The sequence below is a fragment of the Protopterus annectens genome, chromosome 1.part2 (assembly GCF_019279795.1).
Source record: "Protopterus annectens isolate FY-2018-M chromosome 1.part2, PAN1.0, whole genome shotgun sequence".
Taxonomy (NCBI): domain Eukaryota; kingdom Metazoa; phylum Chordata; order Ceratodontiformes; family Protopteridae; genus Protopterus; species Protopterus annectens.
In genome coordinates, this window is record NC_056727.1 from 692,894,826 (window position 1) to 692,913,917 (window position 19,092).

At 42.8% G+C, this 19,092-nt stretch overlaps 1 protein-coding gene across 8 annotated transcripts in view; it reads left to right on the forward strand.

Moving 5' to 3' along the window:
* BIRC6 (baculoviral IAP repeat containing 6) overlaps positions 1-19,092 on the forward strand; it is a 4,524,268-nt gene that overhangs the window by 3,668,404 nt on the left and 836,772 nt on the right. For all 8 annotated transcript variants that reach the window (XM_044058419.1, XM_044058463.1, XM_044058448.1 and 5 more), the window contains exon 56: positions 16,574-16,717. In XM_044058419.1, coding sequence (XP_043914354.1) covers positions 16,574-16,717 — 144 coding nt within the window. The remainder of the gene's footprint in view (positions 1-16,573; positions 16,718-19,092) is intronic.

Below are 19,092 nucleotides of genomic sequence, written 5' to 3' on the forward strand. Positions count from 1 at the left end.
CTCCTCCCCTAGTTTAGCTATGGTATTCTACCCATTTGTAAGGACTGCAGATGCATCCTTGAAGGACATAGTACAGTTTTGTACCTACCATAAATGTAGATGTCCGAGAGGAATGCATCTGCAGTCAGGATTACCCACCCTCCTTCCCCTCTGAGGTACTCCTGGGGTACTTACCAATCTTCAGCTAGCTTGGGGGGGATCTATTATGGTGTATTTGTTTGTATATATGTACATACATGTTTATTTTGTGTGTCTGCTCTCTACTATTTGGAAACTTTGGCATTTATCCAAATTTAGCCTACCAAGAGGGCACCTGGCATCTGGGGCAAGAAACACTGAGGAAAATGGCGTCGGCTGATGCCTTTATACCCGAATAACTGCCGCAATGACGTCGGGTGAAGTGCGACACCAGCCGAAGCCAGACCCAGACTTTGGAATCCGGCCGACCGAAGGGCTGTCTGACGACAGGACAACCCATTTGTAAGGACTGCAGATGCATTCCTCTCGGACATCTACATTTATGGTAGGTACAAAACTGTACTTTTCTGTTACTGCACAGATATGAGTGTTCTCCATGCTAAGGAGAGTTTCGAGTGCGTGCATCTTGAGGTTTAGACTTCTGGTGTTGAGTAGCATTACTCTTAGTTTCTTATCCCTTGTGATACCTATGGAGGTGGGTTTGTCTTTTGAGCCTTGCCTAAAAAAGGCACTATGAGGGAAGCAAGAGCCTTTGCCAATATCCAAAAGTCCAGGGGTGACAGGTGCAAGCCGTCCCTAGCGAAGCATCGTGGCTTGTCGAGCATGTCATCCCAGGCTGACAGGCATTGGATCCCATTTGAATGACACCAATACTTAAGCCAATTGTTAAAATTGATCATCTTGTCTTCACATTGTGACATCATTCTTGGTGAGGGTAAGATGCTACTCAAGGTCAGGGTCATACCGGTCTGGGCTACATGCTCAGAGAGCTCCTCTATGTCTCTCTTCATGTAGTCCACGGAGGTACATCTCAGGTCATTCACACCAGCCTGGACAATGACCGAGTCATATTTGTACTTGCCTTGGAGTGACCTGAGTGGGCACCTGACATCTGGGGCAAGAAAAACTGAATAAAATGGCATCGGCTGCAAGTTTTATACCCCTGACGACCTGACTTCATGGAAGAGGAGACAGCAACCGATGCAGGACCCAACACGTTATTATTCAGGCCGACTGAGGGCAACCTGCCAGCAGATTACTCAAATGTAATGACTGCAACAATGAATACACTCAAACATCTACATTTATGGTAAGTGTACACAACTGTACTTTATAGTTAGTGTAGTTGCAGTTAGAATAGTTACCGTTTACTAGTGCGCCATTTGTGTGCAATTTCTTTAATAACAATTGGCCTTTGGCAGTTTAGTACTTTGTATCCTGTTTGCCAGTTTTTGCTCGTTTAATATACTTGTTCATAATTAGATATGTTATTGTAGGTGTCTTTTGTGCTTAGGTAAGCTGTGTGTGTTGTTACATAGTTATAGGTCATAACTTTTTGCTGATTTTCCGCTTGCTGATATATTCAGTGTTGCAAGAAGAACGAGGTTCTGTTTATTTTGTGTAGTAATTTCTACATTTGAGACTTTATTCCTGTTGGTGTGTTCGGCTGTTTCAAACTTTCTGTCTCCCCCTAGGTCTGTTTTAGTTAGAAGACCTAGTTTCCCTTCTTTCTTCCTGCCCGGACTAGGCCCGTTTAAGTTAGAGGACCTAGTCCTCCCTTTCTTCTTTGGTGTGTATGCGAGTTCATCTTCTGTGAGAATGTCTAAGGAAAGCAAGGACCATAAGCCATCTGGCTTCAAAAAATGCATAAAATGCTCACAGAAGATGCCTATAACGGATGGCCACAGTAATTGTGTTTACTGTCTTGGGGCCATCCACTTACAGGAAACTTGCTTATTTTGCCACTGTTTTAGTGCTAGGGTGTTGCAAGAAAGGAAAAATAAGCTTATTCTAAAAGGTCTCCTTAAACCTTCCTTTGAGGAAGATCTGGCTAGCTCTTCCTCTTCTGCTAGATCTCATAGGTTCATAGGTTCATACTAGGCTATCTGCCCAAGGGCATTTATAAGCCTAGCCCATAGTTATGTGGCTTTCGCCACCCCTTTAGTTTGAATAAAAACTATGCCTATCATTTTTCTGTGCCTCTGTCAAGCAGTGACACTGAAGTAATCCCTGATGCGGATCTCTGCTGTCCAGGGAGGGAGTAGGAGCTGAGACAGAAGTAAGTGCCCCAGGGGGAAGAGTGTCGGTAACCCTGGTAGGAGCTGAAGATAGGGAGAGTACATTCATCATCTCGAATACCGACCTCTCTGGCACCCCCATCAGGGATCTAAAAAGGAAAAGTCTTAAGTCCTCTAAGAGGCCCTCCTCAGCATCAGCTGGTATCTCGGAGCCTCCTCTTAAAATTACTAAACTTGACAAATTTACTGTCTCTTTGGCTCCATAGAGTTCGGAGCAGATTGAGAGTTGTACTACTGTGATTACAGGGTCGGTGCCATGTAGCTCGGAGATGACCACTGAGAGTATTCAACGGAATCGATCTATGGAACCATTACCTGTCTCCCCTACATTGAACACACCAATACTGCAGAGTTCCGGTTCTCCTGCTCTGTCCTCCAGGTCTTCCAGGAGTGTATCGGAAGAAGATGTGGAGAGGGTAGTGCTGAGACACTTGAAGTCATCTGCCTTACCGAAATTGTTGTTGGCTCCGACCCAATTGGTTCCAGAGCCCATTATGTCCCCTTCGGTGATTCCTCCTCCGAACCATACTGGCCTTTTGGAGCCGCTGATGGAACCCTCTTTTCCAGCTGCCCCTGTGGTTGTTTCAGAGCCGAGTCCTGCTCCGACACTCATGGTGCCGTCCGTGGTGTCTAGGAGCCGAAGCTCCCCAGGTCAGCCCTGACAGGGATGCCTGGAACTGAACCTCTTTGGTTTTGGGTCTCCCTCTCGCCACATCGGCAAGGGTGAGTTCGGATCCTACGTCTATCTTGGAGCCAGTGGCATCCTCGGCCTCTTTGGAGCCGGAGTGGTCTTCGGTGCCAGAGAGGTCGGTATTCGAGATGATGAATGTACTCTCCCGATCTTCAGCTCCTACCAGGGGTACCGACACTCTTCCCCCTGGGGCACTTACTTCTGTCTCAGCTCCTACTCCCTCCCTGGACAGCAGAGATCCGCAGCCTCAGGAGCCACCAGCTGGTGGCCCCTACTCTTCCGAGACCTCCCCAGAATATCCTTCCGAGGAGCCCCCATGGAAGAGAACATGTAAGAGGAAGCATGTAGACTCCCAGGATGAGTCTTTGACCTCTGACACTGACCTCGAGGAGTCAGAAGGGTCTCCCAAGTCATCCTCTGATGATGTCTCTTTCGTAGACATCCTGGAAATCCTTAAGCAGAGATATGGCTGGCCCACTATCACCCCTTTTGATGAGGAGTCAACCTTCAGCCTCTTGGGTGTCTCCACCTTTTGATGAACTGATGGAGCTCGTTAGTCGGAAGGTGTGGGATACCCCTGATGATGTGGAACCAGTTCCCAGGAGACCAAATAAGTTTCTTTCTGCACCCAGAGAAAAGGAATCTTTATCTAAAGGTGTTCCTGTAGATGCCATGGTGGTGGCGGCTACTAAGAAGGAGCTAGCGGCGACGACTTCTGTTCATCTGCCAAATAAGGATTCTTGAACGATGGACAGATACTGGAAGTGTATCTTTTCTTCAGCTGCATTTACTCTTAGATCGCTGAACTATCTTACACACTTCACGAGGCTTCAGAGAGATCTCCTTAAGGAGCTAGATTCTCTACAAGGTACATGTCCCCAGTTGTCCATCTTGAACTCTTTTGTCAACTCATCCATGAGGCTTATTTCGTATGCAGCCGATGGAGCAAGTAGAGCAGCGGGTTCAGGAATTTCCTTAAGACGTCATTCCTGGATGCGTTTGTGTAATTTTGCGAAACCGTTCAAGTCTACCGTTGCCAACACCCCCTTTGACGGTTCCTCATTGTTTGGACCCAAGGTAAAGGACACTCTCACCCGGTGCGAGCAAGAAGGAAAAACACTCTCTGCTGTGGGAGTACATTTTACTATCCCTCTAGACCATACCCTAAGGGTCAGAGGGGTGGTAAAATGTGGTTCAAGAAGTCCCAGAGGTTTTTCCAAGATGCACAAGGTGACTCCTCCTTCAGAGGCAGAGGAGGAGGAGGAAATGGTATACGTCACCTTAGAGGCAGGGATGGACCGCAAAACCAAGGAGGCCGCGATTTGTTTCGGGGCAGTCCTTACCAGCGTTCCTGATGTGGGGCCCGACTGTCGTCCTCTGGATCCGGTTGGGGGTCGCATTTCTTTGCATCCAGAAGCCTGGCTAAGTATCACTCAAGAGAAATGGATACAAAGAACTATTACCAGAGGCTATGTAATACCCTATTCTCTTCCACCTTATTTTCCCAAGAGGATCTCGGATGTTCCACTCAATCACAGGGATCAGGCAACTGTGGAGGTTAACAAGTTGCTGACAAAAAGAAAGAGTCATCCAAACCGTCCCAGCAGACCAAATAGGATCCGGAACTTACTCTAGATTCTTTAGTGCCAAAATGTACAGGGGACTGGACGCCAATCTTGGACCTCAGCAGATTGAACGAATCAGTCAAGAAGGACAAGTTCCTGATGGTGACACTGTAGTCTATACTCCCGTTAATAAGAAAAGACAATTGGATGTGCTCACTAGATCTCCAAGTCGTTTACTACCACATAAAAATGGACAGGGCATCGAGGAGTCATTTACGCTTCTGCCTGGGAGCCAGTCATTACCAGTTTTGTGCTCTCCTGTTTGTTCTTACCACAGCTCCCAGGGTGTTCACCAAGTGTATGGCAGTAGTGACAGCTCACCTGAGATGTCGATGATTCCAGGTGTTTCCGTATCTGGACGACTGGCTCTTGACCGCCCCCCACCGGGCATCTACTTCTTCAGACCAGGGACGCTACCATACAACTTTGTGCCCAGTGGGGGATTTCTGTAAATTGGGAAAAATCTGCCTTATTGCCCTCTCAATGTGTGAATTTTATAGGCACAGAGTTAGACACAGTAAACATGTTGCCTCGTCTTCTTGTCGAAAGAGCACAGAATCTGGTTTTTCAAATTCAATGTCTTCTTCCCTTACGAAAGGTCAAGGCCAAGACTTCTGCAGATTCTAGGGACCATAGCTTCCACCATTTTACTAGTACCACTAGCCAGACTACACATGAGGATTCTTCAGTGGCTGCTGTCATCCCAATGGTCCTTTCAACACCTACCATTATATCATCACATACTGCTGATAGACTCTTGCAAGAAGGACCTCATTTGATGGACTCTGCCCAGTCAGTTAACCATGGGCGCTTCATTTGTTCCTCGCCAACCCGTTACCACTATGACCACGGATGCCTCACAGATATGGTGGGGTGGCATTATCTAGGCAGGACTGTCCAAGGCACATGGCAAGATCACGAGGCCCATCTGCATGTCAGTGTTCTAGAGATGAGGACGGTGCAAGCACTTCATGACCTTCTGCCTCTGGGGACGATTGCGATAAAATCTGACAACATGTCGGCAGTATGGTTCATAGGTAGGTACTAGGCTATCTGCCTGAGGGCATTTATAAGCCTAGCCAGAGTGTGTTGGCTTTCGCCACCCCATTGATTAATTAATTGATCCTCTGTCAAGCATAGCCAATGAAGTGATCCCAGGGGTGTATTTTCTGTTACCCATCCACTCATCAAGGATTCCTTTTGAAGAGTGTTAGTGAGGGGATCTGCTTAATGTAGTTTGGAATTTTGTTCCAAAGCATGGGGAGTCTCTGTGACAGGAATCTATCCCTCCAGCATGTTCTGTTTATTGTTGTGGCAAGGTTTAGCTCACTAGAGCGCGTGGCTCGCAGTGACTTGGATTTCTTTAGGTGGAGCATGTCTTTCAATTCTGAGTTGGACGTGGCTTTGTAAGTCAGGCAGAGATCACCTCTGAGTAAGCGATATGCCACTGAGTACAGCCGGAGTTTTTTCAGTCGGGCTGCATAGGACATATGTTTGAGGCCAGTAATCCTCTTGGTGAGGTACTTTTGTGGTCTCTCCAGCTGTTGGAAGTGTCTTGTGAGGTACATCCCAAATGGGGCATTGCACTCTATGATGGGTCTGATGAGTGACGAGTAGAGGGGCACTATAACCTCTTTATTTCTAGATGTGAACCCTTTAGTAATTAGATGGGCCACATAGAAGGATTTCCTAACCACTTTGGCAATATGATTGTCAAAGGAGAGATTACTGGCCACGTGGGTCCCCAGATCTCTTATTACCTCTTCTGTAAGTGGGCTGCCAGCTATGTGGTAATTCGTGGGTGTTTCGTTTTTCCCAAATGGGATGACTATGCATTTTTTGGCATTTAGCTTGAGGCCATGACTTTGACACCAGGTGTCTGTCTCAGTAAGGCCCTTTTGGAGGATGTCCGTGTCAGCCGGAGAGTCAATTATGGCTCCCAGTTTGCAGTCATCGGCGAACTTGGTTAGCCATAGTCGTCCTGTGTTTGCCTGTACTTCTGAGAAGTATATGCTGAACAGTAGGGGTCCCAGGACTGAGCCTTGCAGGATACCACTTGTGACTGGTTTACAGCTGGACCTGGAGCCTGCTATTCTTACCGTGCGAGTTCTGTCTGTAAGCCAGTTGGCAACCCATCTCATGACGCAGGGGTTTATGTTCAGGTTGGTGAGTTTTTCTGTAACACCTGAGTGTGGAACGCTGTTGAAAGCCTTGGTGAGGTCAAGGTAGGCTGTGTGAACCACATTTCCCTCGTCTATGGCCTTGGTGACTGTCTTGAAGAAGTCAACCAGGTTTAGTAGGCATGATCTGCCCTTAACAAAGCCGAACTGGGCTGGGTCAAGTGTTTGGAGGTTCCCAATGTATTTGTTAATGAGTTCCATGATGATGCGCTCCATAGCCTTGCAGACCAGGCTAGTCAGCCTTATGGGGCGATAGTTACCAGGGTCAGTTGTGGCTCTTCCTTTGTGGAGCAGAATAACCGTTGGTGTGTGCCATTTTATGAGCACGTAGCCTGTGGAGAGGCTGAGGTTGAACAGCATGTTTAGGTGGTGGGTTAGTTCATTCTGTAGTTCATGCAAGACGCAGCCTGGGACACCATCTGGGCCCCATTGACGCTGTGTTTTTGGCTTTTGAAAGTGCTATTTTCACCTGTGCGTTTGTGATTTCTGGGACACTACACCTTTCTGGTATTGTTGTGGCCCCTTCTGGGGGTGAGAGGGCGGTGAAGTTTGCACTGAATCTATCTGCCAGGATGTTGGCAATATCAGTAGGTTCAGTATATTTTGTGCTATTTTGCACTAGTTCAGTGCTTATCTGCGAGTTGCCACTTAGATTCTTAACATAGCTAAAGAAGGCTTTCTGGTTATCTTTTGAATACTTGGCTATTTTTCTTTCAAAGTTACCCTTGGATGATTTTATGAGGGACCTTAGTTTCCTACTGATACTGATCAGGGATGTCTTTCCTTCTTGGGATTTGCTTTTTTTTCTTAACTGGTTTCTTCCTCCTATTGTATAGCCTGTTTATGGCAGGGGTCCACAAGACTGGTTTCCTTCTCTTAGAGGAGTTTGTCTTGGTTTTGCTAGGGATGGCACAATCCATGCATCCTTGTAGGTGCTCAGAGAGTGCATTTGTAAAGGTTTCTGCATCTTGGGCAGCGTTATCCCTTAGCATGGGGGCTGTGAAACTTACCTCTTCTGTCTTAAGTAAGGTGAAGTTTGCTTTAGAAAAGTTTTTTACTGTAATTTCCTTAGTTGGGGGTAGTGGTGGGGTGTGGACATCCAGAGTGATTAGTTTATGGTCTGATCTAACCAGTGACGGGTTGACCTCCAGTGTGGAACACCTGTCGCCCATATTTGTGATGACCAGGTCCAATATGTTTTCACCTCTGGTAGGGGAGTTTACCAGCTAATCCAGGGTGTTTGAGTTGATGAATTCCAGGAAGCGCTGGGCCTGGGAGTTTGTACTGGAGTAGTTTTCCCAGTTAATGGTTGGGTAATTGAACTCGCCCAATATCAGGGTGCTCAGTAGGACCTTCATGTTTTCCATTGTCTCCAGAAAGGTGGAGTGGTGGTCCTGGGTCATGGAGGGTGATCTGTAGCAGGCCACAATTTGCATTGCAGATTTGCCCGATGTTAGTTGCACATGGATGATCTCACAGGTATCATGCTGCACCACTAACCTGGAGTTGTAGGTATCCTTGATGAATATGGATACACCCCCTCCTTTTGTGTTTCGGTCCGTGTTCTATGGCTGAAACGTGTGGTACAAGTTGTAGCGCGGTAGTGCTGGGGTGCTCTTTGGAGCCTTGAACCAGGTTTCAGTTACTGCTCAGATGTCGACGTTCTCCATACTGAGGAATGCTTCAACAAACGGGGCGGAACCAGATCATACCCACTCTGTCAAGACGCCATTCGAGTTTGGAAATGGACGATATCTTCCCAGCGTTTTCTGGTGGCAGCGCACATTCCAGGGACAACCAACGTGATAGCCGACAAGCTCAACCGGGCAAACTTGATGCCTCATGAGTGGTCTCTGAAACAGGAAATAGCGGAGCAGATTTTCTGCAGATGCAATCTCTTTGCCAGCCCGATCAATGCCAAATGCAGCAGCTATTTCTCCCTCATTCCCCCTCCGGGGGAGTCACCCAGAGACGCACTTGTTCACGATTGGCCCCTGGGTCTCCTTTATGCTTTTCCTCCCTTTCTTCTCATACCCAAGGTTATTCATAAAGTGAAACAACTGAGAAGCAAACTGATCCTCATTGCTCCCTACTGGCCTCATCATGTTTGGTTCCCCTTTCTCGGGCCTCTTCTCCTAGATGATCCTTGGATTTTGGACCCAGTATCAGATCTCTTGACACACACGTCAGGCTCGATTCATCCTGCTTTACACACCCTCAATTTGACAGCTTGGCTGTTTCAGTTCCATCCCTAGTCAGGCTTCACGAATTCTCACCCTCTTTGACTCGTATACTAACGTCCTCTCATAAACCCTCCACTGGGAGGACTATATTCCAGCAAATGGAGGATATTCTCTATCTGGGCTGAGAAAAAGAATGTTGACCCTTATACTGCCTCCATCCCGGTGGTTTTGGAGTTCCTGTCTGAGCTTTTCCATCAGGGATCTGCGGCTGCCACTATCAGGGTTCAGTTGGCAGTGATTTCTAATTCTCCAGTCATCTGGGAGACATCTTTCTGTCCACACTGCTATGCGTACCCTCATGAGACATTTCTCCCCTATCTCACACAGCATCTTTATCATATCTGCTGTGAGCTCATCTGAGCCTGCTGCTTTCCCTGACTTCATTTTCCTTAGTGGTGTTCTTACTTCTTCGAGGATGGGTTCCTCCTCTTTTCTCATTGTAGGCTGTTTTTGTGGCAGTATAGCTTTTGTGGGGTCTTCGTCATTTAGAAGCAGCTGGAAATACTCCTTCCATCTGCCTTTGATGTCCTGTTAACTGATGAGCAGGTTGTTGCTGGTATCCGTTATGAAGGGTGTCTGAATATCTTCGTTATCTTTCTGTCTTTGCCTTGCAACCTGGTATAGTTTCTTTGTACCACCTACTGAGTCATTTTCTAGAGGTAGGTAGAGTGCCTCCAATGCCCTATTCTTTGCTATTGCAACTCCTTTCTTAGCTTCTTTAACCAACCAGTATTCCTTCCTAGCCTGGTCAGTCTTTTCTATCTCCCATTTTTTCTGCACTCCTCCTTTCTTTTGATCACTTCCTGGACTTCTGCATTCCACCACCAGCCTTCCTTATGTACCTTATTTCCATACCTGGCTCTGCCACATATCTGTTTTGTAGCACTAACGCATGCTGTTTTGAGGCACTGTCATTCTTCTTCGGCTCCACCTATTATCTCCTCTTCTTGGCATGCTAGAGCCCTGAGTAATTTCTTGAACTGTTGTACTTTCTCTCCAGTCAACTTCCAGGTCTTCATCCTGGTCTCTGTTGACCTTAGAACCTTCTCTGACCACTGCTTGGAGCTGATTATAGCAACCAGTGGTTTTTGCTGTGAGCCGACTGTTTTACTGGGGATGACTTTACAATCATGGATTCTACAGTGCCTTTTCCTTACTAGGAGGAAGTCTACCTGAATTGAATGTTGGTTACTCTTGTATGTGATTATCTGATTGTCTTTCTTTATAAACCAGGAGTTGGCTACTATCAAGCCATTTGCCAGGCAGAAGTCTAGAACGGCATCTCCTTTGTTCCTGTTGCCCCACCCATGTGGACCCAGGCAGTCCTGGTATCTTGCTCTCTCTGTCCCGATTTGTATATTCATGTCACATATTATCAACACCAGTTCATGTTGTCCTGCTTTATCTAGTAGATCCTGCAACTGCTGTCTGAATGCACTCTTCACCTCACTTTCACAACCCTGCTGTGGGCATAGGCTGAGATTATGATAGTTTGATTGGTTTTATGTCCAGCTTTTGCTCAGCAGAGCTACCCAGGTAACCCAGGCTGGACAAGTAGATACTGGCCGGCCAGTAGCTTATTGACCCAGGGCTGCTGGGCTTTATGGTGGGCGCACACACTGGCCAAACATACACCCCTCCCCCATTAGCATGGGTCCCTGGCATAGGTTGTCGTAGTCTGGGTCTTCAACCCACTTATCACCGGTAACTACCCATGCCTATTTTGCTGATATTCATCAACATGACTGAATCACCTAGAGCCATGTTTTACACCATCATTTGGATAGCCCTGCCACAGCATGCAGTCTGTAATCCGTGTTCTCCTATCTGGAGGATACTGCACACGATGGTAGATGCCCAAAGTGGTTGGTCTGTACAACTCTTCTCCCATAGGGCACCATGTAGTCTCTACTGCTGCCCACAGCTCAATTCATTGGTGAGTTTTTTGCGATGGAAAAAAACAGCATGTTTTTTGGAGGTGGGAGGCACCCCACAGAGACAAAGGGAGAACATGCAAACTCCAAAGAGGCATTGGTCGGAGGTCAGGATTCTACATTGTGCATGGGAGGCGAAGACCTTAACCATTATCCCAACTGGTCTCATACTATTCATTATTCTTACTCCTTAATTACTAGCCCAGAGAGGAGACCTCACAGTGGGCATCACTTCTACTCACGGGAATCGTAGAGCTGCTGGCCCTCGTGTATAGGGGAACCAAATGTGATGTTTCAGAAGGAACAGATGTTCCTCAAAACCCAGTCCTTTTCCCATTAGAATGGTATCTGAATTGTCTCTTAACCAGACAGCCAGTCCATTCATTCATTCATTTCTTTCTTTCTTTGCTGAAGCAGAAACCAGGGAGCACAAAGCTCTTCAGACTCTTGATGTGCTTTGGCAGCTTAGGTCTTACCTGAATTTGGTGTGCAAGTCTAGGAAATTTTAACAGGTCAAGATCCACATATGACTTTGTTAGTATGTAGTAACAAAATAAGAAAAATAAGAGCTTTCACTTAGCTTCATCAGATTGTTAATGTTTTATATATATATATATATATATATATATATATATATATATATATATATATATATATATAAATATATATAAAACTCCAAAATTCACAGACCAATGCAGAAAACAACAGAAAACGAGCTTACAAAGCAGTCCACTCACGAAAATGATAAGTGATTTTATTAATGTTAGCACACGCTTTCAGAGAGCTCAATGTCCCTCCTTACTCAGACACAAAAACAATACAATAAACAACTAAGTGTGTTTTATATATACTCCAAATCAATTAACTAAATTAATCAATTATACTAGACAAATTCAATTAAGACACAAAATCGGAAGCGACTACAACATCACAGTGGCACACTGCTAAAATCCCGATCCTATGACTTACAATGCCCTTCAAGCAAGCTATGAATTAAAATAATTACACAAACAAGAATATCTATATTTAATATATTAATAATAAATAGTTATGAAAAGTATATATATATATATATATATATATATATATATATATATATATAAAATATGTATACATATATATTCTATATGTATAAATCAAAACCAAAAGTATACATTATACAGATATATATATGACACATACAAAACTTCATTTAAAACCCCTTTTAAAACACATTTACAAATTTGTGTCACCTTTTTAAAGCGAGATTTTTTAAAATACAACTAATAGACACATGGTCATTCAGAGCAGGATAAATATAAGCAGCAGTATGAATTTGCCAAAGCAATTCGTCAATTTCCAACTGATTCTGCCAAGGGCCACCCCTGATATCAACATTAATCATCTTAAGGACCGTAAATTTAAAATGGAGGTCTGGAAATTCGTTAATGTGCCTTGCAAAGGCATTATTCAGATCTCGTCTATTAATAGCATAAACATGTTCGTAAATGCGCTGCTTCACTTTCCTTTCTGTCTTAGCGATATAAAAAGCAGCGCATTTTTGGCAAACAGCAGCATAGACAACACTTCTGGTTTCACAATTAAATTTACCTGTGACATTATAAGTTTAACTTTGGAGTCTGTATATACATACCTACACTGCCTACATGCCCCACATTTCCTCATTCCAAAATTGCCGTGACCCCCAGGTTTAGACTTAAACTCCAAAAGTGACTTCAAGTTATAACCTCTTTTGAAGGTGATTTATGGGGCATCACCTAACTGTCTAATCAGATAGGGGTCTACGGCAATTAGGGGCCAATTCTTATAGACAACATTCCTAATGTCAACATGATCTAAACTAAATGTACACAAAAATCTGGTTCCCATAAATTCCTTAATCTTGTTGTGAATTTGATCTATATTAGACCCACACCCTTCACTGGAAGTGGGATAAGAATAACGATCACTAATCAAAATTGGTTTGTAGAAACCAGTCTGCCTTTTGCGAATGACTTCAGATTTTATCTCTGAAACAAACCAAAAGGGATACCCTCTATTAATGAACATGGTACTCATAAACTCGCATTCCTCCAAAAAATCCTCTTCGTCAGATGTCATCCTGGCCGCCCTAACCATCTGCCCTTTAACTACAGCTTTCTTTTGATGGTTAGGGTGGCAACTAGAAAAGTGAAGGAACGAGTTGGAGTAGGTGGGTTTTCTATAAATAACACTCTTATACTTCGAATTAACTAAATCTTTAATCAATAGAATATCCAAGTGGCTAATACTCAATTCCTGCAAATTGTAAGTGAACTCCAAGAAATTAGTCATACTAGAAATGCTATCAATAAACAAAGGGACCCGAGATGGTGGTGCTGTTTGCCATTTTAGTATTGTGCCACTATGATGTTGTAGTCGCTTCCGGTTTTGTGTCTTAATTGAATTTGTCTAGTATAATTGATTAATTTAGTTAATTGATTTGGAGTATATATAAAACACACTTAGTTGTTTATTGTATTGTTTTTGTGTCTGAGGAAGGAGGGACATTGAGCTCTCCGAAAGCGTGTGCTAACATTAATAAAATCACTTATTTCCCTGAGTGGACTGCTTTGTAAGCTCGTTTTCTGTTATATATCTATATAGTCATGCTGCACTCAATTTATAAAGTAAAGATCATATGACCATTTAAAACACTTGCCCATTAAAGGAGCATCCATCTTTTTAAACCATATTTCTTTGAAACGGGTTTCAAAGAAAATGTAATTATCATTCAAACGAGGAAAAACAATTGAGTTCATTTCTTTGATCCATTTATATTCATATTCATAGTCCTCAGTACAATTAATGATGTCCCCTCCTCATAAATTAAAACTAAGAATTTTAGTTATACTAAAAAGAGAACTATTTTGTGTACCCATTTTCATCTCATGCCTAGCTAAAGCATTTTTCATTAAATGATTTCTTAATGTCATAGACACATTCACTAACGCGTTCATTAAGCATTCGATTAGTTTTACCTACATAAAAAGCATCACAACACTTACAGTTGGCAGGATAAACCACATGTTCAGAGGAAGAATTAGAATAAAACTTATGATAATGTTTCTGAGAAACTGGATTTATAAAACAAGAATCTAAATTAATGTAAGTATAGTAGCTACAATTCCTGCATGGATGTGTACCAATCCTGTAAGTAAGAGATATAGGGGCGATCCTAGCGTCATTGTAGTGTAAAAGTGTTTTTTTTTTAAATTCCTCCTTTTTCTAAAAGTAAACTGTGGTCTGTCACCCACTCTTTTATAAATGTCCCAACTTAAGACTTACAATATCCCAGTGTGTTTTTTAAAAGTATCACATGAACTTCTTACATTACCAGAATACATTACATTTATTCTTAATTTCTCTGATTGTTTTAACAGTTTTTTTTTAATATTTCTAAAATAAGTTGCTGTCTGCGCATTCTTAGAACTCTTAACATGTAAAGTGACTTCCTTTAGCGTCTCTCCATCGTACCCTCTTTTAGCAAAACTATTACACAAGTCCTCTTATCACCTCATTTACCTTCTCATCATTCATTCTCAATCCACTGGTTCTGAGCAATTGTCCTTTTACAACATTATCATAAGTATATCTAGGGTGCAGACTACTACTTGGCAGCAGACTATTTTTCTTACAATTCTTTTTATAAGGTAATGTAGTTAAATTTCCTACAATCTTTATTTATTTGTACATCAAAAAATACTGTTAGTTGAATAATTAATTTCAAAACTTAAAGTTGTAAAGCTAATTAAATATTTCAAAAATTCATTCAGTTTTACAATCTCACCCTTCCTTAACAAGAAACATCATCAACGAATATAGTATAAAGTAGAATATGTGAACTGAAATTGTGTTGAGTAAACACTACCTCCATTTCCCACTGAAACAGTACTAAGTTGGCATAACTAATTGGCACATGGAATTGCCCATTGCTATTCCAGTCTGCTTTTTAAATATTTGGTTAGAAAAAAGGCATGCATTGTTTTCCAAAATTATTTGCAATAAAATGCATATCAGATTAACTGAAGAATTAAGAAGAGAATCTTGTGAACTTAAATGCATGTATATCTTCTCAACACCTTCACAATTGGGAAAAAACTATAAACAATGATTTAATATCTAGAGTAACCAGGACATATTCATCATCACTATTATTCAAGGACGATTGATACAGTTCACTTAAAAATGTTTCTTAATCTTTGGCTTTTTTGTTTTTTTCTGTGACTTTTTCCACCTCGGTGGAGTTTGGGGTTCAGCCCTATTGTGGACCAGCCATGGAAATGTATCTGATGTTAAAATGTACCAGTCATGTTCCTACTTTAACTACTGATCTGTGAGGGGAATGTAATTTGATGGTTCTCAGATACCCTCTTGCCATACATTGGGAGATGGATTTGACACAATGGTTAAGGTCTTCTCCTCATAGACTCAGGGTACAGGGTTTGATTCAAAACTTGAGTTGTTGGCTAGGTTTAAAATGGCCCTTCAGGGCAGTTAGCATAGTATTCACCTATAAACCTTGGTGCTTGGACAAATGCTGCATTCAGCTGTGGCTTTTGGAGTTCACTGTAAGTCAGCTAAGTATTTACTTGGTTATTACTTTTAAAGAGTGTAGGTATCTTATTTTATTTTTTTCCTCCAGGAAGTGTGCCCAGTCAGTGATGGACTGACAGATGCAGTGGCTTAATGTATAGTTACAGCATGATGTATGCAGTCACCTGCATACTTATGTTCCCAAGAAAAAGTATGCCAAATTAAAATGAAAGAGATGATTAACCAAAATCATAAGCCCACAAAAGACATGCCTGTTGTACTTTAGCTGTGATAAGGTGAGATTGTTTTTCATTAAACATTGAAATGTGAAACTAGTAAACGTTTTTGTGGCAGAAGATTAAAAGTCTACAAGCAAGAGTTTAGAAAGACATTTTAGGAGTCATGAGAATGCTGAAATGTGTCTAGCGTAGAGAGCAGCCAAAGCAAGCTCACCTGTCGTGGGGACAGGATTTTGGCTGAGTAGTGATGCAGTAGACTCTGAGGGCTACCAGCAATTGCAGCTTCAACATCTGTGCAGGTGTAACAGTTTGTGTACACTCATGATGGACATTGTGGGTATATGGAAGTGCACACTTGCACTGGGTCCAGCATTCTGGACATTGCAGAGCACTTTCTGAGCAACAGAGGGAGGTGTAAGAAGTGTATGTTAAAAAAAATAAATAAATAAAAAAAAATCCCGTAAACCCTCCTGAATAATGACTGCATTTCTTAGCTTTTTTCTCCATCTCCAGTTGTCCTGTGAATCCAGGATTTTGGAGGAACAAATGGGGCCAGTAGAGTATGATGGTCATGGATAGCCACGAGCCAACAATCCGCCATATTTACTTACAAATCTACCATATTCATTTTTGACAAAGAATTAGTAATTTTGAGTCTAAATTTGGCATAATCTCTTAAATAATATAAAGTTACTTTCATATTATTTTCTTAAGTTAGTTTTGTGAACAATAGAAGAGAAAACAGTCTAACATCAACAAGTGATTGTGCACAGCACTGCTAGGCATGATTACTTCTGTCTCTGATTGTATCACCATTTGTTTCATTCCTAGGTTCTTTGTGAACTGTTCCGTTCATCCCCACAACATGGAAACCTTCCTACATCTGGCAATATTTCGGGATTCATCCGGCGACTCTTCTTGCAGCTCATGCTTGAAGATGAAAAAGTAACTCTGTTTCTTCAGTCTCCCTGTCCGGTAAGTGTTAACTAATTTTATAGGCACTCTAAATACTGTAAAAGTTGTGTACATTTCTTTAGTAAGACAATTTGTTGCTCAGAAAAATGCATAGCAAGTCATTGCATTGTATGCTGCCCCTCTTCAGATGTCCAAGGCATGCTATTGTATTTCATTTCCCATTATATAGCATATAAACCCTGAGCTGTTGGACATGCTCCTCTTAAAGAAATCCCAATCCCTCAGAGCCACATGCTTTAGGGATCTAAACATTGTCATCACAATGAAAAAAACATGCTGGAGGGATAGGTTTCTGACCCAGAGACTCCCTACACTCTGGAATAGACTGCCAATACATGTCAAGCAGAGGGCCTCCTTGGCCCTCTTCAAAAGGAACCTTGAAGATTGGATGGGAGATAGGAAATTCACCCCGGGGATCATGTCAGTCGCCCTGCTAGACAGGGGTCCAGGGAAGTAAATATTGTGGGAAGAAATATCCAGGGAATTATGGCTAGGCTTGTATAGGCCCTAGGGCCAATAGCCTAGTACCAACCTATAAAGCTGAAATGACAGGAAGCGTTTTAAATATTAGCCAAGAAGTAGAAGAACTCTGATTTGGGCAGTTGTGAAAATGTATGATGCATAGATTTACCCTGCAGCCTTTCAGTACACGTGTTTCTTAGCTGTGTTGCACTATTAAAGGAAAACAGCATAAATGTGTCACATTTGGTGACGAAATGCATTAATTCAGGGTTACAGAATTAGGGTGAAGTTGTTTAGGAAGGTGTATTCAAATACCAATAGAAAAATTACAGATTTGTATCTAGCATTTGGCACTCTTGTCAGTGTGTCTCCAGTTGTATTTTGCCCTTCCTTCATCTCCAGTCCTTTTTTTTTTTTTTCATCTTCTTCTTGTAAGTTTCCTCTCTTGAGTCCATGCCCTCTACTGTGGTACACGTCATTAGCAGTTCACATCCTGATTTTGACATTAGCTGTGAAGGGATTACTACGTTAATGCTTAAGGCACAAAACCTTCCAGATGTTTGTGTGGCCGCAAGGTTACAGGTCATGGCCTGTATTGGCATTTCTCTTTGGAGCTTGGGTGAGTGGTACTTCAGTTGATGCTAACAATTCAGCTCAGCTACTCATAGACAGAGGAGGGAGAAGTTTCTGTCATTTTAAGTGATTTAGAGAATGGTGGCAGTTGAAAATTTCCTTCATGGCGAGCGATGGGATTGTCCCTTGTGTATATACAGGCCTTTGCCAGAACACCATCAGAAGGCTGAAAAAAATGCTCAAGTTTGTCCCCATCTTCCACTTCACTGGATGACTGTGGGCCCAGGAGAGGTGCAGCACAGTAACCCACAATGTTTGGGGGATGGGGGGGGGCTTAATCCCAAAGTGTGTATACAGTTTCCATGCCCTGATCAGTTATCTGGAGCTTGCCTGAAATTTTTCTGATCCAGGGAAGGTGCTCCTTAAGCCCTCCTGTCAGAAATTTGTGGTAGAACACATGATTAAAGACTCTTCTCCTCAGGCCTACCCCAAAATTCCATCAGGGCTTAGTGGCTAAAAATGAATAGGGTCCATTGGTGGCTCCATGACCAGACTTTTAATCTCCCGATATTTGAGGTTTGGTTGTACTTGTAGATGTGTGGGCATAACTTTAGGGAATGTAGCTTGATGCCATGACATGGTGTAGTGCAGGTCTCTTAGTGCCATGTGCCACCACTGTTAGGCACTTCTGTGAGCATCAGTATTCTGTTGCATGTTTTTTGCATGTTCATTGTCCATGCATGAGCACTCTATATTTGAAACTAGGAGACTACAGGTTTCCTAGGAGGTGTCAGAGCACCACAGGGATCAGTACCTGTGAGGCAAAGCTGAAGATAATGAGAATAATTCTCACTGCAGCTCTCTACCAAATAATTCTTTTAAGCAAACCTTGAAGATTATGAAGTTGAGTGTACTTGCCTTTGTCCATCCATGTTTCCTATCAGAAATGCCTAAATGAGTTTCTGAAGAAGAGTCTTAGGTCATTCCTCCTGTGAAGCTGATCATCAGTATTGACGTAAATGCATTTTGGGAGTAGATTCCATTTCTTTAGCACTCAGAAATGCATGAGTCCTTATCATGTCCCCTTCCCCAATAAATAGTGTGAGATCCTTTTCGGATGCCCTAAAATGACTCCTGCATGATCTTTCTGGACTGGTACAGGATCCACAAGGTAGATCATTTTCCTTTACACTTGATAAGGATTCCAAAATGTTGAACAGGATAGACACGAGTACAGTTTTGTATTATCTGTATAGGTCCTAGGCATTAATAGTGGATCAAGTGCCGGAAAAGCTTTAAGCCCTTCCTAGACTGAAACTAAAGCTGATCAGGACTCTGTG